General features: G+C 37.6%; 1 protein-coding gene across 3 annotated transcripts in view; it reads right to left on the bottom strand.

Moving 5' to 3' along the window:
- Nucleotides 1-21,018, bottom strand: part of USH1C (USH1 protein network component harmonin) — a 48,776-nt gene extending 27,758 nt beyond the window's left edge. For all 3 annotated transcript variants that reach the window (XM_017813296.1, XM_017813312.1, XM_017813305.1), the window contains exons 1-13: nt 20,948-21,018; nt 17,060-17,127; nt 15,087-15,230; nt 14,474-14,612; nt 7,432-7,540; nt 7,293-7,317; nt 6,553-6,610; nt 5,691-5,794; nt 4,602-4,686; nt 4,107-4,166; nt 3,767-3,823; nt 1,864-2,006; nt 1,306-1,371 (exon numbers count right to left, since the gene is read on the bottom strand). In XM_017813296.1, the coding sequence (XP_017668785.1) occupies nt 1,306-1,371; nt 1,864-2,006; nt 3,767-3,823; nt 4,107-4,166; nt 4,602-4,686; nt 5,691-5,794; nt 6,553-6,610; nt 7,293-7,317; nt 7,432-7,540; nt 14,474-14,612; nt 15,087-15,230; nt 17,060-17,127; nt 20,948-20,983 (1,094 nt within the window). In that variant the 5' untranslated portion in view covers nt 20,984-21,018. The remainder of the gene's footprint in view (nt 1-1,305; nt 1,372-1,863; nt 2,007-3,766; nt 3,824-4,106; nt 4,167-4,601; nt 4,687-5,690; nt 5,795-6,552; nt 6,611-7,292; nt 7,318-7,431; nt 7,541-14,473; nt 14,613-15,086; nt 15,231-17,059; nt 17,128-20,947) is intronic.
- Between the last annotated feature and the right edge of the window lie 1,259 nt (nt 21,019-22,277).

The raw sequence follows: 22,277 nt of genomic DNA, 5'->3' as shown, positions 1-22,277 counted from the left end.
AAGGCCAGACTGACAGAAAATTTTTCTCTTGTGACAGCTGGGAAATATATTCCTTTTTGCACCTTACAGATTCAGATCAAAAGAGATACTGTGTAACTTACTCTTCTTTCATGTAATTTCCCAACATTTAGAAAGGAAATTAAGTACTGTGAAAATAACAATATGTAATACTGGTTAATTTCAAACTTCCAAATGTAAAAAAATGCTGAAGTAACAAATATAGTAGCGACTATATTATGATACAATCTTTGAATGTGTCTTGTTCTAGAACCATAGCTTTTTAAAACCAAGAATAGACTGTGAGCCCTTCCCAAATCTTCATTTGCAAAACCTAGCCATGATGAAGAGACTGTGACAATAAAAATCAGATTTCCTGAATAAAATAGGTTACAGAACTGCCTGCTTTTGGTGCCACTGTTTTAATTAATTATCACCTTAGAAAAGCAAAAGCCTAGTTAAAATTTATGACTTAAGTCAGTTAGCAGCACATAGTCCTTATTTTACAGAATCACAGAATATGTCGAGTTGGAAGGGACATACAAGGATCATTGGCTGTGCACACGACCATCCCCAAGAGTCACACCATGTGCCTGAGAGTATTGTCCAAACGCTTCTTGAACTCTGTCGGGCTTGGTGCTGTGATCACTTCCCTGGGGAGCCTGTTCCAGTACCCAACCAAACTCTGGGTGAAGAACTCCTTTCTAATATCTAACATAAACCTCCCCTGTCTAACTCTACATAGCTTTTGTTGTCAGAACTGACTGACAGCCTGAAAAGACTATTAAATTCTGTCTTACAAATCATGAACAAACTACCTGTGTTCTGTTTTTTTAAAATATAAGGTAAGTGGATACGTCACCAACCCCCCGAGTATACACATGTTTCCCAACTCTTTAGTGATTCTTCTCTGTTTCTAACCTGATCTGCTTCATAGCAGTACTAATTTTTTTCTATTAGAATTAAATGAAGACAACAGAGTAAACAAGTTTAGAGACACAAAACTTCCTTAAGCCTAAGTTTCTCTATATGTTAATAACATATTTTAAAAATAAGTGCTCAACTTCAATTTCACATTGAATTTATTATTGTCATAAGCCTCATGTTTTCCCAGGTGCTGATTTTCAGATCAGTTTCCTATTCTGTAACTGTGGTGTACTTACTGATACGTATTGGACCCTACATTTAGCTAAATGGAAACATTACATAATTTTATTAGAAAGGAACATGCAGAATGTTTTTACCCAGATCTAATACAAAAGGACTCTTTTTCAGGTGGCATACTACCTATGTCAGATTTCTACTTACTGCTCTATTTCTCTGCGATATCTCTCTTCTTCCTCTGCAGCCTTCTGGGAAATCTCCAGTTTTCTTCTGTAATAAGAGGAATTAGGACACCATGATAAAAATAGTATTTTCTGAGTAAGAGCTTGGACAAAGTGTGTCAGCATATAGTTAGTAAAAGATATAGACAATAAATACAAACATACTGGGGAAAATTTTTAAAAGTCATCTTAAAGCTAACCAAGGGTTCAGAATGCTTTCATAGGAACCCTGAGGTGATTCCTGACCATCTGGATAATAAGGACACTGAATCATAGAGGTATGACAGTCGGGGAGCAAAGTGACCCTTCTACTCGAGATGGGTTTGAATGACATCACCTTTGAAAACCCAGAATGTCAAGAGCACCACAGGATAAGCATTTTATGAACAGAGATTCTGCAACAGCAAAATCAAGTTAATCTAAGTTGGGAATCTTCTCACTTCTGTGAGAAATGTCACAGAAATCACAGTGTGCTCCTGTTTCCCATGCCCTTTCCAAACCCAAGCTAAGTTTTTCAGACTGTCTTATACACAATCCTTACAGTCTCTCTTTCTCTTGCTGCTCTTTGATGATTTTGTTAGTCTCCAGCGCAAGCTGCTTCTGATGCATTAACTCCTGGCGTTCTTGCTCACGGAGACGTGCTTCTCTTTGTCTTTCTTCTTCAGTCATGAATAGCTCCTTTCCCTGCAATCACAACCACCACCCAAATCAGTTGTGAGCAAAACTCATGAATGTAGTTCTTTTAGGAAATAATTAAAAAATCAACTACATACTAGCACATCTGCCATTTCCTCACTTTTTCTGAGGAATGCATTCTGAAAGACCCTGAGAGATCTGACCACTTCACTCCAAAGAGCTATTCCAATTTCATCCTCCAAGTTACGATGTGCTTAACACCTCACAGGAGTCATGCAACAACAGTGTAGGGGTAATGTCAAATACCTGCTCAGTGTGTCACCCAGAAAAAACTTGACATTATACCTTCTTGAAACCTAACTGAGCAATGAAATGTCAGAGAACAGCACACTGAATGATTCCCAGTGTGAAGACAACTACATAGTTACTGTGTTTTAATATTCTTATGCCTGGCTGCTGCTGAAAGGTACCGTCATTCAGGGAACCCAAACACAGGGAACACACATTCCCAAAACATTATATAGTCGATGTGTTTCAGTTGTTTTTGTTCCTGTTTCATTTGCTTTACAGCTAAGACAACACCACTACTTCCTATTCAAGAAAGGTATTTCCATAGAGGAGCATTGATAACATTTATCTAATTTTCATTTCTGAAATTAAAACCCCACGTTAATTAGGAAGGCAGGATTTTTCATGTCTCTAAGGCTCAAAGTAGACAGCTTAAACAAAAGCAGCCATTGAAGAATGCCTCTGCACCCTGGTCTTTGCTAATGAAAACCAGGAGTAGGGAAATTATTTCCTTTTGCTATCTCTTTTTCAGTACAAAGACATGTACTGAGGAAAGGAGAGACACGCAATGTGGAACAGAAGAGTTCCACAGCAACAGTTTGTTCTAAGGACAGAACCCCAGCGATGCACGCTGGAGTAGATCTCATCTTTTCTAACAGTTGGTAACATATCTGGAAGTTGAAACTAAGTCCTTAGGATGTTGAGTTTCTGGATCTTAATAATTGGGTCTGGAGTATTTTTTTTAAACAATGTCTACAACGTCTTTGGAAAACTGCATCTTTTGTTACCATAGGAGCAGTTTAAATAAACCATTAATTCCTTAATGTAGCAACACTCAACCCTTAGGAAGTAGTTGAAGTGATTTATTACATCTTTTTTTCCCCTATTTAATTCAGTTGCAAGACAATTAGAAAACACCATCTTTGATTAGTCTATGGAACTTGATTATCCTCTTGTACATAACTACACACTTTGCAGTAAGAAGAATTAAGGCAGTAAAAACATTCAAACATTTATTAAAAGTCACACTGAAGTCAGAGAGAAGATTTAATTAATTTCAACTGGCTTTAGATTAAGCCCCAAAGGCTTAAAGTTGTGTTGTTAAAAACAGTGGAAATGGAAAACTGAACAATTTTCAATGTGTTGATACACTAAATAGATCAGATAAACAGTTACACAACGAATTAATTTGGAATAAGACTAAGACATCATCTATTCAGGATTTGACTCCAATCCAATTTACCTTTTATGTTTCAGCAGAAGCAGATATCTATTTGAACAGAAGCTCTCAAACACGAGAAGCCATTACGGTAAATTTAATTTCTACTGTAAAGGGAACTGTTTTGCATTGGCCCACAATCATGAAACAGTTTCATTTGAGAACACTTTGGATGGCATGAAATAATAGAAAGCCATTCAACACTGCCCTGGTTTGACAGAATTTAGTGGTACAGATCTTATAAAGAAACAGGACATAGGAATTTTCACCAACGTTCTGCTTTTACAAATATACTACTTACAGCGCCTGCTACCACAGAGATAGTCAAAGTACGACTACTTTTGAGCACTCTGACAGCCTGCAAATTAAAAAAAAAAGCAAAAATCAGCCTGAAACAAGCGGTAAAAAAGGCCAGTATATATTCAATGGAAGATGCTGGTTGTCAAGGTTGGAATTTCCAGAAGCCCCACCTGAACTAATCAGGGTGGTAGGTATGCAAATCTCCACATTCCCATGCTCAATTCAACCCCATGAGTTAGTAGCCTAGTATGAAAATCAATTTTTTGTGGCCAGGAAAATCAGAGAGATGTTTAATAAGCTGACAACTACAAATTCAGGGAATTAGAAAGACTTGATCTTACCTCTTTATGATCCACGTTAGAAAAGTCCACTCCATTTACCTCAACAATCTGATCACCAACCTAAAGAAATTAATACAAATTTTAGTACAGATGCTAAGTTACTACATAGATTAAATAAAAACAGAAAGAGATATGCTTTCTAACATCCTTAATACAATAATCATGGGTACTGGCAGAGCACAAAGGGAACAGACCAGAAACTGGTCAGGCTTGCACATCCTCCTATACTGGCATTTCCTATTGCCACCGCTTGAGATCAAATCCTGAGCTTGGCAGAATATTGGTCTGATCCAGGTCATTCATGTTCTTAAAATTTTAGGAAACTAGCTTCATTTGAAATATAGCAAAAGGTATTCCTTTTGCATGGGAAAAAAAAAACCCAAAACAACAAAAAACAACCCAGCTAGTCACTTTACAGTGATCCAGAATCCTTGAAGTCAAAAATACCAAACAAGAGGTCCTTGTGGTACCTACCTTGGAAGGTGACATACTCACCTCTAAGCCCACCTCTGCTGAAAGAGAACCCGGCTTAACATTGCTGATAAAAATGCCTGGTTTTTGTGTCGGACCACTGGAAATACTGGTAATGTAAAAAACCCAAAACGTTTATAGGATGATACTTATAGAATAATACATTGTAATACAGTGAGTAGTTTTAGTTGTTTAATCAAAAATAACTTAAAAGAAAAGAATATTTATGGCATGAGCCTACTCTGAAACAAACACCATAAAGGTTTATCATCCTGCTTTTTTATTTTTTACACCACAAAACTCTTATTTAAGAAAAAGTTAAAGAAAAATATTCAAGCTTCTAGATTTTGCCTCAGATGTTGCAACTAACACAGTATACTGACCTACACCTTCTAAGGGACACCAACAGTATTTGAAAGCGAGCAACCCAATGAAGAATTACTTATTAATTGCATGTTTACTCACTGAACTGCAGTATATTCTATGTATAAAACCGTGTTATTTTTTTAGGATTTTGTATTAGAAGCAAGAAGGATGTTTCAACCAGAGGAACATCTAGCTTGGAAACTTTAAGCTGCCATCTAAGCTGGGCCCAAACACAGAAACTACTTTTGTAGATTATATATGCAACAAGTGATGTTGAACCACCCTTCCAGGTCTGTAAATAATTTTTAGAAGTCTTTATATCCTCCAGATAACATGAAAGAAAACTCCTGGCAATTTCAACTACATATTCCTAAATACATAAAAAAATTCTACAATATCCCTTCTACCCCAAAACCTCCATAACTAGTGCGAGGACAAGAGTCTGAGAATCAGAGAATCATATTTCTAAAAAACCCCTGCAGATTCAACATTAATTTTAGGAACTGGATATATAGCTTTATGATGGTTTTTGTTTTGTTTTGTTTATATCAGAAATTTTAACACAGGTATTTATGCTTTGTCTAAAAATAAGTAATATGTGCCACAGACATCCTGCTGTTGCAGTTTGCCTTTTGATTGAATATAGATTTTTATTTTCATGATATCATAGCAACAAAGGATGGAAATAACTGCCTTGAATGTCTCACTTAATAAACCAGTGACATTAAATAACAAATGTCTACGCACCTGCATCCCATGCCTTTTGTACCTATCAAGCTAATGAAGACTTTCTTCTCCTTACTGTCTCTCCCTCCAGAAGAAGCAAGTCCAGCAACACTGCCCTTTGCTTCCTATAGAGGAATTAAAAAATGTTGCAGATGTTACTCTGTCTTGAATTCATATCAAGATTACTATAAAATTTCCTATAGCCAAAATGAAACCCTGTCAACATCAAGATAAGATTCCTCCAAGGTCCTATGCTACTGGAAATGAATGTGAATTAGAGTCATTTCAGTGGATCTGCACGGCTAAGGTGAAAGACTGAACTTATCTATTTGGAGAAGATTACTTAAATAGTCAAACTTGGTCTTCAGAAAAGGCTGAAGAAAAATTAGAGGAAAGTGATATGGCAAAATAACCATTTAGCTGTTCCCTGACAATAGGGCTGGAGAAATACACGATAGTGCTCGCTATTGAACTAAGTCTTTCTTCCTGAAAGTGAAAGAACAGTAATTGTGGTATTTCTTTTCACTGCTGCAACCCTTTGCATTCAAAGTTGTCATTCCTCCACTGATACACCTAATATAGGCAAAATAATCTGATAAACATTTATACAGTAGAACTACAGGCTGGGAAGTCAATAAGCTCAAGCAAAATAAAGCACCAATTAATGAGTAAAAGCTATTTCATTTGTGTCCTGCCCTTTTTTTACCTAATGGTTCCAGAATAATTTCATATCACAAAAGATGTTTCTAACAGAACACTTGTAATAAGATATTGCATCATAGAAATACAAACAACAGTTTCTATGATAAGGTCAGAGGAGAAACTCTTTCAGAACCATTACAGATTTCCCAGAAGATATGTTAATAAAATATTGATCTCTTACCCCAGATTCTGACACAAACTGATCTACATATTGCCATTTAAGGGGTTCATCTGCTGAACTGGAAGAAGAAAACAATTTAAAATAATGGCACAAATAAAAATGTACTCAAGAAACTACTTTTGAATGTGGTCTTCTATTTTGCATCCACAACTTTCTTTGGATACTATTCACAACAACTGGTTTATTTGTCATCAATTTAAATAAAACATCAAACAACAGTACAATTATTTAAGCTAGTAAACTAGTCAAATATAAAATTGATCAAACCTCCTCAAGTGAAACAATTTTAGGAAACTCTAAGAAAGACTGTAAAAAGAACCATAACAACTCGAACATCTTATATAAATGTCTATGCAGACAGACATCTCCCATCACTAAAATTTCTGTAACATTCCACTTAAAGATTCAACTTTTCAACAAAAATTACAAGTGGACAATAATTGTAAATTTTTCCAAGCTCTGAAGCAAGTCTTAGATGCTACATACATAAAGAAGCAGTGGATCTCTCTGTTAAGGTAGGTACATTGATAATGAAATTTCCAGGAAACATCCATGAAAAACGAGGAAATAGAAAAGGGTTAAGGAGACAACCGGCATAAAAAGTCAGATTCATCAAAGAACACATCTGCCCATTTATTACAAAGAAAATGACATATTAATCAGCATTCAAAACATTTTCATAATAAACACAGGTTCTTTGGATACAAAAGGCTAAGTGAAAATAAGTGAAATACCCTTACCTTTTGACAGGTATCATGCCAACATCTGAAAAAGAAAAATCCTCTGTTAAGTTTCTACAGATCATCAGCAATCTATTAATAAGAGTCAGTAATCTATTAATAATCTTTGGTGATAGAGGTGATTTTTCAAGTTACTTACGTCTTACTTTTATGGACACTATTTTCTTTGTACGAATGAGGTTTATGACTTCTTCATGTGTGCACGATGAAATGGAATATCCATTTATACGAACTATCTCATCTCCAACCTCAAAAATGAAAGGGAGAAGAAAAAATAATTGTGAATTAATATTTTAAAAGGTTTGCAAGCAATAATACAATCTGGTAATAATTTTGATGCAAAGGTTTGATACTGTTGAGTCCTGAATACTTTCTGAATTTCAGGTAATGTTTAGATCAGATTTACCCATATTTGTTTGGACTTGATATTGAACACCAAAAGGCAGATTAGGGGCCAAATCACAATTTTATAAATACTATCTAGTCTCTACACATCAGATTTGTACTCCATAGATTATCTTAAATACAAGGTCCATGTGTTAATTCAAATAATTTTGGAGTGATTTTCTTCCTTTACACTTCAGCAGTTTAACTTTGCTTTTACTATCCGTTTTCTGAGAGACCTTCCTTCAATAGGAAACTTTCACTTGGTCTTATTACCTTGCCCGATTCTGGATTCAGAAAATGCATCTCTTTGTCTTTTTTTGGGGACCATGCTAACCTTTATTGGCAGTCAAATGGCAGCACCCCAAGAACATTCCCTGGCAGTGTTCAATTTACTCGTGTAGAATAGACAGGGTGGCCACTTCTATAAAATTTCAAATTTTATTTATCAGAATACAATCAAAAGGTTTCCCTTCCTCTAGTATAAATCCAAATTTGATATGCTACGATGACTAGACTAGAAATTTCCAAGTTTCTATAAATTCTGCCTAATGATTCCCTCAGCTAGGGAGGCTGAGAAGAAATCAGTGATGGAAACATTGCCCACTCCATTTAAGGTTGAACCTTATGAGCTGCTCAAGATAAGACTGAAAAATGCAGGTCCTGGCTAGACCTTTACTAACAAAGACTTTTACTTAACATGAACCACGCGACATGGCACTATGAAAACTAGAGCACGACTTCTTCCACTAGGCACCACAAATCAATCCACTGCACAATAAGATATACAAATAATTACCAGGAAACGACTTTAACAAACCACCAACAGTATCTTCTTATACCTCTGTACTTTGATCTCTCCAAGGACAAAGTCAAATACTTTGGCTTCACTGCTCTCCCATAGCGTTTCCTCTAAACTACTATGAATATTTACTATGTGAAATGTATCAAAATGCCACACTGATAGTTGACGGGACTTTTCTCATTAATGTCAACAGCACAGGATTTTGTTCTTAATCAATGAAACTTTGTGTGTCTCCTCACAAATGCATCTGCTTTCATGGCAGCATTACCGCTGGTTAATGATTGCCTAAAACGTTCCATTTGAAGACTCAAGTTTCAAGCTCCCAAATTTCTTTTTAGGCTTAAGTCTTCCATGCTGGTATCTACATCAGGCTGATTTCAAGTTTCAGCAAAGCTAAAGCAACTCATTTTAATCAAGAAATCTGGGTGAATGCATTGTCATGCTCGTTAAAAAGAAATATCTACAATTATTTTGTTGCGAGGCTCTGTGCTTTCACTTTAGGTCTGGAAAAGGTCCTTATGTTACAAATTAAGACTACTATTTTTACAGTCTTAGTGAAGATCTTTATTGACTAAAAAGTTTAGGGGAAGAGGCAGGTTCATCAAAACACACTTCATGAAAGTGAATAAAGACTGGCTATACTAGTTCTGATCTGGGGGGAACCTCCCCTTCATCTGCTTGCTTTGGGACTGCTAGTGCACCAGTCCCTGGTACCAAGATCAGTTGTGAACATACTTTCAACTGCTGCTGCAGAAGATCAGAAAAGCTGGCTCTTCCAGAATGCCAGAGGCACAGGAGACTCATCAGGAACATGAAGAAATGAGAAGTTTCGTTCAGCCCTAACCACTCAAAAAAAATTGCCATTGTGCAAAACCCAAACCCCGCTATCTGCTTACAGAATGGACTTCATAAAGAATTCACGAGAGTATTACAATAAATATTGTAATCTTTAATGCATTTGTCAAGACTGTGCCACCTTAGATAACCCCAGGACCTATTTTTTTAACATAACAGTTTTGGTTTTTTCTTTTGAGCCAGATACTTCTAGTCCAACTTTACTGTCACTGAAATGACAGAGGTAATGGCATCAGTCTTAGTGGTCTACTGTGGCTGTACAGACCAAATCACACAGTGTATCCACTGTTTTCTCCATCACACAAGGATGATGGGAGTATCTGTGACTGAAAAACTTGAAGTCACAGTTTAGGTGGTAGCTTCCTTGTACCTTGGCAACAGTTTTAAGAAAAAGAAAAAGGCCATAGTTGGAGATTCCTCCTTTGACACTGCACAGCTCAGTGCTGAAGGCCTAAATTTGCATCACCAGATTTATGTGAGAGGAATGAGTGGAACTGGGAGTAGGAATTCCTCAATATAGCCTGTGTCTTAGAGATTGTCACATTAACTCACACTGTGACAGGTCTACCCTTGCGTGACAGGACATTGGGCTGTCACCTTCTGCCTTTTTTCATATGTAATAAGTACTACTGAATCTTCCTACTGTGATCTGTTCAATTGAAAAAAAACCCCATAAACAACAAAACAATAAACTACCCACTTATCTTCTTTACTTGTTTCACAAGCTTTTCTAATTCTTCTGAGAAGTGCCACATGCTCTGCAATATTACACAAAACATTAACAACACATCCAATCTACCATCATAGCTCATGTAGCACATTTTCCACTGAAGATGAAGATTTTTACCTGACACAAAACAGCATCAGCAGGCTACAAAAGCACAGAAAACACAGTATGTGACTGTGCTGCAGGAGAGAACTCACGGCAGGGGCAAAACAGGAGGACTGTTGACTCCAGCCCCTGACAGTGGGACATCCGCTCCCTCTGCTGGGCATCCAAAAAATCTCACCCAGGGCAATGACCTGCATTCTGAAGAGTTTGAATGTTTTTAAGCCAGCCAGACTTTTAAAATTATCTCTAATAAGAGCAGAAAGTGGTCAGTAACGAAGGGTTTTGAACGTTCAAACTGTAATAGAAATGCAGAATCTGACAAGGAAAAGCACATGGGATCTGCAGTCTAGAGTTGCACAGCTGATAGCTCTCACTATGAAAGAACACTCAACCAACTTGTTCCAAACGTTCAAAACCACATCCATTCATCCCACAAGCCTGGTAGCCATGCAATTGCAGTCCTCATTTTCCTGAAAATACACCACTAAATTCTAAGCTAGTTCCACACCCCAAAACCAAGAGGGTTTATCTGGAACAGGCTCCCCAGGGACATGGTCATGGCCCCAAGCCTGCCAGAGCTAAAGAAGTGTTTGGACAACACTCTCAGGTACATGGTGTGATTCTTGGGGCTGTCCTGTGCAGGGCCAGGAACTGGACTTCGATGATCCATTTGGGCCTCTTCCAAGTTAGGATGTTCTACAGTTCTAAAAATTTACTCTAGAGCTGTTTCACTGCCCTTGACACTTAGGAAACTCACTGTGAATAGCATGTTTTTAGGACTGGGATTAGAACTGGAAGCAAAATGGCTCAGAGACAAGTCAGACTTGTGGTACTGTGTATAAAGACTCATAAGCTCTACAAACCATAAAGACTCTCAGCCTATTTAGGATTCTGCTGGTTACACTAGTAGGAAAGCAAGTGACCTCTGCTTTTCAAAGGAAGGTAGAGTTCCTTAGTGACAAAATGCTCAAAATACTTTCTCCACTCCCATCTCTGGCCTCTCTCTGGATTAGTCACTTGGAAAAGTACTGGAATTTTGTGTATAACTTTTCTCTTGATCTTATGTATTGGAGGGAGGGGTTCTTTTTGTTTGGTTTTTGTTTAGTTCAAGATCCCTCATTTACTCACATCTTCCACATCATGCAGGCTATAATAGACCATGGAGTCTGGCTTTGCACAAACTCAACTCTTTAAAAGGATAACCTAACAATGTTTTTAACTGTAATGCCCTAACACACAGAAGTACCCCAGTTTCAGGACTGCAAATGTCAGTGCCATCATGGGGCTTCTGGATCAGCAGAACTTGTGCTGCTCTGAGGATGTCATCATTCACTAACCAGTCATATCTGTTAGTATTATATCATCTCCCTAAGAGGCACACACTTACAAAATTATAAATGTACACAAGAGCATATTTTATTTTTCCCTCCAGTATGGGAACAAGCTTCCCCCATACAGATATTTTTAATACTCCTCTTTACTAGACTGTCATTTAATTTCTGAAACTCAGCACTCTTCATTCAACCTAATGATATTTGTATTATTGACTGACAATTACTGATGGTGCTTTAGAAATAACCCAACGTAGGTTGAACTATAGGAGATGTATAGGCACAAAACAAACTGCTTCTCTTTAGGACACTTGAACAGCTTCTCCTGAACAAAGTTGTCTAATACTAGGGTAATTAATAGTTGTTTTCATATATTTTGTTACTTTTGAACTGGTATACCAGTCTAATGAATTTGAAGCAGTAGAGACAAAAGTCTGCAGGATTGAGTAGAGTAGAACACTAACAATTACTTTGGTATTATATATCACAGTTTCTCCTTTCCCTATTAAACAGGGAGATGACAGAATTTTTAGATAAAAAGATGCAAACCTAACTTTTCCCAATAGAAATGCCTATTATTTGCAACTTTTAACATAAGAAATATAATATATAGTGCTTCTAGAAAATTGAAGGGTTTATATAATAATATCAACTGTTTCAAATTTCACATTTGAAACATTCATATGATGAAACTTTCATCACTCATACCAACCTCCATCTCTTTGTATTCACCAGAATCCCCACACACATAAGTATCAGAAAGCGGGGGGGGGAGAATGAAGTACATTTCTCCATGGAAGAACAAAACACTTGCAGCCTTTTAGAGAAACTGTAGTCAAAAAAGGGACAAAACTACAAGTGCCACAGTGAGCCTCCATGATTATTCAGTCATTTCAATGTAACTTGGAAAGCACTTCAAGGAGAAATCATGCAAAATTAACTGGATTTTTTTTTAAAGCAGCAGGATGTAAAACTGACAGTATAATAGAAGATCATTATACCTTTCTCAGACAGCATTTTTAGGATAGAAAATGCGTAGAGATTTAGTTAAATAAAGCAGGTAGGTGAAATTTCAGAAGCAGTTGGCTTTACTGTGAGACAGTAATTTAGAACAATGGGCTGCCTGTCAGGTCTTGTTATTCAGTGAGGTTCAGAAAGTGCCTAGTGCTGCCTATTATTCAGGCACTTTAGGCTGAGCTTTAACACCACATATCAAAAAACAGAAATCAGGCTGCAAAGCAGGAGCTGCAAAGCACCATCTGCTCATATTAATTCATATAATCTAAGCCTAAAAAATTCAGTCAGTCTCAAGTATACTTTCCCCTTATTGTCCCTACTATGCGTGCAAACTCTAACCATGTCCTGAGTTGCAATACAGCTTGTACAGCCCAGCCCTAAGATCCTTTACAATCCCATTCATTGACACTAACATGTAGTGCAATGACCTCAGTCACAGCCTTTTTGTGTACTGAGAAATCAGGAAAACTGACATCCTTAGAGTAACACAACTGAGCTTAACTCTTTGTCTAGTGACCGTGTCAAAACATTAGCCTGAAACAAGCTGAGAAGCAGAGCTGCAAAACAGCATTAAGATGTACATATCAGCATGACAATTTAAGACAGTGGCTATTAAGTCCTTTATTGCTCAGCATCATTAATGTCTTCCAGTATTTTCCAGGAGATGTTTTCAAAAGTCATACAAGCAACTGGTCTTTGTCTTTTTCTCAGTATTCTAGCATGGAAGAAGGATGCAGCTGGAATATCTCTGATGAGCTAACCACAACCCAGGAACAACTCTTGTCTATACTTCCTATTCTCACTGTCTAACATAGTAGGTGAGGTCCATGAATTTGTGCAGTGCAAACTCTGAGACGGTGCATTAATGCCCTTTTCTGGAGTTACTGGTTGGTAAATCCCAGGCTTAAAAGTAGGCTGACAACACATACAGCAAAGTGTTTGTCGTGTCCTAAAACACCCCCTCAGTTCTAATTACATACAGAATTTATGGTTTTGTTCTACAAAGGAGTTTCTAAAGCACCCAGGGAGCCAGTCATGCATCAGTCCAGAGCAGACTGACAGAAGATGGGACTAAACTGCAATGAGTCATGCCAGCCTAATATATTTTGTACTAATATTAAACATAATCCTTAACCATCAATACTTTCAGTAAATATTCAGACTCGACAAATTAAAATTAGTCCTTCCACTCAAACTCAGACCTTTAATACACCTTATCAGATTCAAAGTCATAGAAGGATGCAGACATCTGCCACAGCAATTGCTCACTTCTCTCTTCACTAAGCAATGCCACATTCAAAGAGAAGCTAAACACTCAAAACTTCAGGAATGCAAATTGCATAAGTACTGATTTAGAAAAAAAGTGTTTCTATACATAATTATTTTCGCCAACCTTGTTGGTAGGTTTGTGTATCTAAAATGTAATCACAGAAGTGCAATTCCATACAGTACAAAGGACACTGGAAATAGTTAAAAATAGCATCTTTCTTTTATTGCATAAACCAAAACCTCCACAATTTATACATGATTTCAAATAAACATTCCATTACAGAAATTATATCTGTGTAAAGTGGAACTAACACTTTTAGTATTTATAAGATCTATTCTACATTTAATCAGAATTTGGCAATGTAAACCACTCTTACACAGCCTAGAGATCTTTCTTTCCATCTGCGTACATTTAACTGTTGCTACTCATGAAGTATAAACATTCCAGAAAAATCTTTACTCTTCAAAAATTATCATATCCCAAATAAGGAAAAAAAAAGGTTTACATATCACTAAAAATGGTGAAATGAACAGTGTTACCACTTGTATAATGGTATTGGCTATGGCATTGACTTACATATCTTATGGATTTTATTAGAAGAGACAAAGAGCTCCTTAGCAATAGTAACTTCTAAATGTTAAAGAACAATCCTTAGTGCCTAACATTACATGAATATAATTCTCTTACCTGAAGTCCAGCATTGTCTGCCTGTCCTCCTTTAACTAACTGGGAGATGAAGAGGCCACAGCCAAATTCCAGTCCACCTCTCACACTTATTCCAAGCCCTTCAGGATTCAAACGATCCAATCTCACCTCTTTCAGCTTTCTGCAAAAACAGAAGATACCTGACTGTTCAACTGAGTAACACCTTGTGGCAAATATGCTTCATACGGAAGTTAGACATTATTTTTCCTACTATATGATTCAGGCATTTAAAAAAGCAAGTTGACTGAAGTTTGGATGGATGTGTGTTAGCTAAAGACATCAAGTATTATTCGTACAAAAAGACATCTGTAACCACTAAATGTGTCTGCTTCCAGAGGGCTAGAGCTATGAGAATTTTTTTATTACCAAATGCAGGAAAAACGAGAAAATATTTTTTTTTACTCCTTTATCCTGCTTTTACTAGATTAAAGCAGGTGGCAGACAATTTCAGGTAGTTGTATTTCTAGCAAATAAATCAACAGTAAAATAACTATGCCCAGCTCAACACTAAACCAATATTTTACTCTGAACTTACCTGGAAACCCATTATTTCCTGCTTGATATAAGTCAGCTGCACTGTTCTGCATTTTCTTACCGTGATCGTTTGGGTGTCAGCTGATCATATTCCACCTGGTGTTTTAAGGGGATAAGTGGGCGGATAGCATCAAATAGAGGCAATCTGCTTGGCTCATTAATCACGAGTTTTAGGTCCCCCACAAGCACCGGAAGATTCATAGATCTGCAAAAACACAGTGAGAAAACAAGCACAGGTAAACAACACAAAGCATTGTTTTAAAAGTTACTGTACATGTGGCTTCAATATTTGCATGTCCTTTCAAGCTACTCAAAAAGTTATTTATGCAGATATTGGTTTAGCCAAAGCAAAACTGTCTCTCAGAAAGCAAGCCTTCTGTAAGTAAAGAAGAATAACAACTACTTGCTCCAAAATAACTGAAGTCTTCTATACGCTGACTTTATCTTTTAAGATCATGCACATCACATTTATAGGTGACATCCTTAATTTCATTCTCAGAGTCCCCACAAGATTTATGGAACTGTTCAGAAATAATTTTCCAGATTAGATATACCTGCCTACTAGATTTTTGTTTCCTTACCAGTTAGGAATCCTTTTAAGTAAATCTAGGCTACAGGCTCCTTTCTTTCCTGAACTTAGGGGACTGAAAAATTGTTTCAATCCAGGGGAAAAAAAAAATCACAATACTCCATTGCTAGAGCAAAGACTTGGCTTAAATTTTAATTTTTTTTTCCAAATCAAATTTGAAGGACGATCAACCAATAAACAAAACCTACTGATAACTGTCAGCACTGTGATAGTTATACGTCTACAAAATATACTTTGTTGTACAGCTGCAAGAGGTGGAGGAGCTCCCTAAGGTTCAGTGGAGTTATTCCTACACAATACCAAGTTAAATTTATTCTGCATTATTTGCTGCTCCCTTTCTTATAATTTACATTTCCTGGCATACAGTATTACAGATTAGAGGTCAAATACTTCTGGAAATGGTATTCATAATGAAGAATATATTAAGTCTTCAACAGCAACTGTATGTATTTTTGCCCTGGAATATTTCACCATGTATTTCCAAAAAGTGACACATCATAGACGTACACTCACAGACATACTGAAAATTTTGCCCAAGTCATTGCAATTTTGGAAATTAAAGAAAAGTTGCTATATGCATTGTTAATTTTCTAACTGCAAGGAGATTTTAAATAATTCAGAGCTACTGAATCAACCAGCTTTCCAAACAACAGCCTTTATGAATGGAAAAGCAATTAGACAGACCTGAGTGAAACTGAATCAGATATGCAGCTGAATACCCCCATAACTATAGCTCAGGGCAAACATCAGATGAAAACGGCTACATTTCAGTCAGCTGAGATGCTATTAATTACGATATGAATGGAAACAGTGTCTATCAGAGCCACTTCTCTATGATGAGTGGAAAATACATTCTCATCTTCTTTGAAAAACAATGGATCAGAGACTGATGTAATTTGCAATGATACAAGTCTGAAGCAACTGTGCTTTAAATCAGTTCAGCAAGAGGATTGATAATAGGCCTATCACCTTACCAGTTTTTTACCACTGTGTTGTAATAAGCCAGTCATTAAACATGATAAACAGAGTCCAAGACAAAATTTTTTCAGCTTTCTGAAAAAACAGTTGCAAATTTTTTATCTGAATACTTAGCAAAAATTTCTGCAAAGCAATATCAACAGAAACCTCTGTAGCAAATAGGTAACCATTATTTGTTTCCTAAGAACAGTTTTATCATCCAGGTACTTCCCCCCCACACACCTCCCACATATGAATCCACCAAATTCTTTTAGAAAACTACCAAGTCAAAAAACCAAAGTAACTTTATAGGTGCCTACAGGTTATACTGTGAAATCGTAAGATGTCATTAAACAAGATAAAAACTATTACTTCGACTAATTTTTTAGTAGCATATAGAAAGACAACTTAAAATCTTGAATATTCACTCTTTAAATTTAAAAATATTAGTAAAATTCTACACAAACACATAAAAAACTAGATCTTACTGGTGGTACATCCGCAGCACATCATAAAGATAATCCTTCTCCGCTTCATTGTCAATTAATAGATTAACCTGAAAACCCAAAGACATTATCATAAATCTCTGACTAAATAGCCACAAATGTTAAACATAAGAGAGTTTCGCAGATTCTTAAGCTATAGAGCAAGGACTTCATCAAGGAAAGACTTATTTAAGACTTATTTTTAAGATAAATATCTTTTTGCAACAGAGCATTACCTCACGAAGTCACACTTATAACAAGACTTTCTGAAATTAGTATTACAACAATTGGACAAGGTGGCAAATGCTGATATATATCTATGCAGCAGTAATATCATTACAATATTATAATATTTGTCTTACCTGAAAATCACTGTACTGTTGAATAAATGTCTTCAGAAACCTTTTGGGCCATTCATTAATGTAGCACATGCTGTCACAGATAAAACCACTACACTGATATAATTTATGTTCTGTTGTCCAAACCACCAGTTTCAGGATCTCACTTATAACATTATGCAAACTGCTGCATCTCTGTTCCTCTCTGCTCCAGCTCCTAACTGATAGAACTTGCTAGTTATTCTTTCCTCCCCCACCAATAGTACATTTACTTAAACCAGTGTCATGTTACTATGCTGGCTCTTGCATAATTACAGTAAATTAAAGCAAAAAAAACCCCCAAATTCTTATATGAGGAGTTCAATTTATATTCAGTGATAGTGAGACCCCCACTAATCTTATTTGCAGCAAGAGGTCACATCACAGTAGTTTTACATCTGAAGAAGCTTGATGTTTAGGAAAACAATTTACATCTGACCTAAAGGCTAATATTACTGTGACGTGAAGACTGAGGAGCAATTTGCATACTTAAAGAAAGGCACTTTCTTTCTAGGTTTCCAATGGTTTGCATTATGTTCTAAACTCAATACATGCTTTACATTCCTTTTGTCCCACTTGGCTCTCTAAAGCCAGCAAGACTTCACATACAGGTGGTTTTCTGTTACTTGTCTCCTCTGGAAAAAAACTTTCAAAACACCGAAAGGCCAAAAATCTACATGCAGGTCAAGACTGCTTGACAGTAATACTAGTGAACAAACCAATTTATTCACAGTGAATTTCAAAACATAGAGGATAAAGTATGCCTTAAAAGGAAATGAAACAGTTGTAATCAAAACTGACTGGGCCACGATACTGTACACAGACTCAAGTCAAGGTGATACATGTAAAACTGAGTCCAGCATCCATTTTTCACTTCCCCAACAGGAAAAATATAACATATAAGTCAGTTTTGGCTCTGGTATACAGAACTCAATTTCCAGTGCTAGCTAAGGTACTTTATGAGCAGTGTCTCACGAAGAATATTAAATGTTTAAGCACATCAACCCTACACAGCTAAGGGCAAAACCATCACCATCTCTTCTCCTGATGGGAAAAGCAAGGAGTAACAACATTCCATTTTTCTCCTGGTATGCCAACTGATGGACACGTCCCCATTCCCTCTCCAGAAATGGAGATCCATATCTAAATTCTGCTCTTTCTTCTCACAAAATGGTCAGTCTTGCTGTTTGATTCCTGCACTTCTCACCCTGCATCAGCAACTTCCTCATCCTCTGGACAAAAACAAATGCACGAATGACTTATATATTCAGAATGCTACAGCTGGGTTAACCCTCCTGGGCCATCTCTCCACATGAGTCATTCTTCTCCCACTGCCCTCTATTCCACCATCACTGCATCATAGCCACCTGCATCTCTTACCATTTTCCTAATTCTTAAATTCTTTGGGATAGAAACTTACTGTAGACATATGCTTTACCTAGGCTTATCATCAGCTTCTAAAATCTGACTCAAATTTCATAAATCCTAAAAAATCATGGGCCCCATCTTCAAAAAAAAAAAAAATACAGTGGTGACATGGTATAACTTGGATCACAGAAATATTTCAGTATATCTCTATTTCAGAAGAAAATAACTGTGGAGGCACGGGATAGGTATTTTCACACCTTTTAAACCAAGGATATTAAAAAAACCCCATCTGGACACAGCCCTGGGCAATCTGCTCCTGGTGGCTGTGTTTGAGCATGGGGTTGGAGCACATGACCTCCAGAGGTCCCTTCCAAACTCAGCCTTTCTGTGATTATTTAAATAGTCCTCACTGTAGTAGAATTATTTAAAATCCTAGAACATAAATAGTTGTTGACGCATTACTGCAGAATGTGCACTGTTTTTCATAAAAATTAATAGGAAGTGTTCACAAAACCTGCACTTACATAAAAAAGAAAAATTGAATCTGTCAACAAGTCTACATAAGTTTATTCAGTAAAATAGAAGTTGTGGGGAGTAAAAAGCACTTTTTGGTGTGGAAAAAGTTCAGATTACAATGCACTACTGTAGAACAAGCATAATCTGTCAGCTTTCAAAGAATAATATACATTTCTATTTAAGCTACACAGACACTGAAAAACTATTGAAAGAAAGGAAAGAGCTGGTCAATATATTTGGATATCTTACATACTTTACACTGGTACTTCGTTGATAGGGAAAACTGATTAAAATTTCTAAGAAAAAGAAAAAAGAAAATGACAAAGAAAATTCAGATCCTATGGCAGAACATTTTTACTGGTTTGTCATAGAAAAAGCAAGCATTCAAGCCTTTGGATGCAACAGAGGCCACTAGAAGCAGGATGATACAAATTAATTTAAAGAAAAGATCTGTTACAGTATCCTCTAACTAAGATAAAGTTTCCACTTATATCTGCATCCTACCTATTTGCAGTAAAGCTGAAAATACATCTTACGTTATCGGGGTGGGACTTGAATGATGTATGAATTATAGCACCAATGAAAGGGAAAAGGTTTAAAGTTCAAGCTGGTAACCATCTGCCTAGAAAACAGAGTCTGTATAGATACATTGCACAACCCACTGCTGAGTTATACAGTAATAGGTAGCAAGGCAGAAATAATGTGGTAGATGGCTACAGTCCTTAACGGTTTTGAACTTCAGTTTGATGTAAAAGTGTTTTTTGCATTCCCTCTACTTCAACCTAACAATCTCTTAGTTAATGCTTTATTACCAGGTGACAGATACTTCTACATAACATTACGTTACTTTGAAGAAATTGTGTTTTCTAGCTGACTAAAAGAAAACTCAAACAAAAAAACCAAACGAGACCAACTATAACCTCTTTCATAAAAACAAGCAAACAAACAAAAAAACCCAAACAAACAAAACCCCAACCCCCCAAAGCAGTAATAAAAATTTTAATCTGAGAGAGTCCTAAATGGCTTCGCAAAAAACATCTCTTAAACATGCAAACTATTTTCCTCCTCCTTTCCTTAATTAGAGCTTTTTGAGCTTCCTTTGCTCATACAATTTTGTGCTCTGCTGAGCACTTATTTAACTGGGTAAATGACAAAATGACGTGCCAGGCAGACCGAGTAGCTCCATGTATCAAATGCATTTGCACATGACTGCACATGCACAATTGCACTGGGGAACGTTAAGGTGGAACTGGGTGCTCGCAGGGCTGGGATGGGCACTGCCAGCGCCTGGACTTCAGCACCTGGGCTGCTGCCTTGCCCTGAGCTGGACCGGGCGCGACGTGGTATTAACATAACACATTCAGTCAAGCTCCGGAAAAGCTCCTGCGCTGGGAAACGCTCTTCCTTTCTCTCCCTCCCTTTTTAGGGGTTTTAACTATCCTCTCACAGGCGGCTGCCGCCCGCTTTTCCGCGCAAAGTCCCCCGAACTTCTCCCTTCCCCGCCACTCCCTCCGGCAGCGCCGCCAGCCCGCCCCGGTGCCGGGAGCCGCTCCCGGGCCAGGGGGGGCTGCTCTGCACGCAGCCTCCGCTGGCCTCGGGGGGGCGACCCCGGCCGTCCCCGCTGCCTTACCTTGTGGCGGAACTCTCGGGCGACCCTGCGCTCCATCGTGCGCGGGTGCGGGCGGGGCGGCTGCGCCGGCGAGGCCGCGCCCCGGGGCGGTGGGAGGGACGCGCTCCCGCCGCCGCCTCCCGCATCCTCGGCCTCGCTGCTCCGGGGGTATCGTAATCTGCCTGCCGCCCCCGGCTGGGGCCGTTTGAGGACAAAACGACGGAGAAAGTAAAATTAAAAAAAAAAAAAATATAATACACGTACACGCACCCCCCCGCGGAGCGTTACCTGCTCTTTTCCCTGGGGTGGATTCTACAACCGGTGCTTCTCGTACTGCACGGAGCTCCCAATCCAGACTTGTCTCTTGTATTTGTAGGTATGTATGTATGTCACTAACCCTAGCAGTTAAGAAAAGCACCAAGATGTGAAATTTAAAGCGTACTAACACCTGGATTAAAAAAACAAAACCCAAACCAAAACAAACCAACCAACCAAAAAAACCCAACCAAACAAACAAAAAACCACAAAACCCCCACAAAATCCAAACAAAACCCAAGCCCAAGCAAACAGAAAAATCTGCTTCAATAAATGACCATATTGTAAATAACCTCAAATTTTTTTTCTATTTTTTTAAACGTAAGCAGGGCGAATCTAATGTAGCACTTTCTGATTTCCACCAGCCTTTCCCACTAACAGAATATTGTTGCTTACAAATAGAGCCTCTGACACGGCCCCTGTAAGTAACTGCAGAAGAATCAAACTCGGAGCACCTGAAAAGGTGACTATTTCAGACTAATCCCTTTTATGTTATTTTGCCCTGGGCTTATTCTACTGTTGTACAAAATTATAGACTTCTGCAATCAGGACTGGAAGCAAGATGAGGACACCTGCTAATGTATGTCCCTTTGTCTCCCTGCAGAATCACCTTTACCTATATAACTTCAGAGAGAACAGGGTTTGTTTAAGCACAGGTGGTTACCTGCTCCTCCTTCCAACAGAGTGGAATACATATAAAGGCATGATAAAAAATACCCCTACACTGTCAAATACAAATTTTGTTTTATTATTTCTGTGTGGTAATTTTTGTGAGCTATACCAGCTTGTTTAGAAATTGCTCTTACCCCTTTCAGAAGATGGCTTTGCTGTATTGGAACATTTCAAACTTGATGGAGACTACTTCTTTCTCATATCAGGTGTCAGGAATAAGGGAGGAATGCATTTTAAGCCTGCATACAAACAAATGCAATTGTTTTCAGAAAACAATTTTCTCTCAAAATTTCAACTACTAGTACATGAATCACATCTCCTACCTGAGTTCAAGTACCACATTATATCAAAAAGCTATTCTATC

Source organism: Lepidothrix coronata, unplaced genomic scaffold, assembly GCF_001604755.1.
Source record: "Lepidothrix coronata isolate B3197 unplaced genomic scaffold, Lepidothrix_coronata-1.0 Scaffold1, whole genome shotgun sequence".
NCBI classification, from domain to species: Eukaryota; Metazoa; Chordata; class Aves; order Passeriformes; family Pipridae; genus Lepidothrix; species Lepidothrix coronata.
Note: the sequence above shows the minus strand (reverse complement) of the source record. Positions and strands in the feature narration are given on the sequence as shown.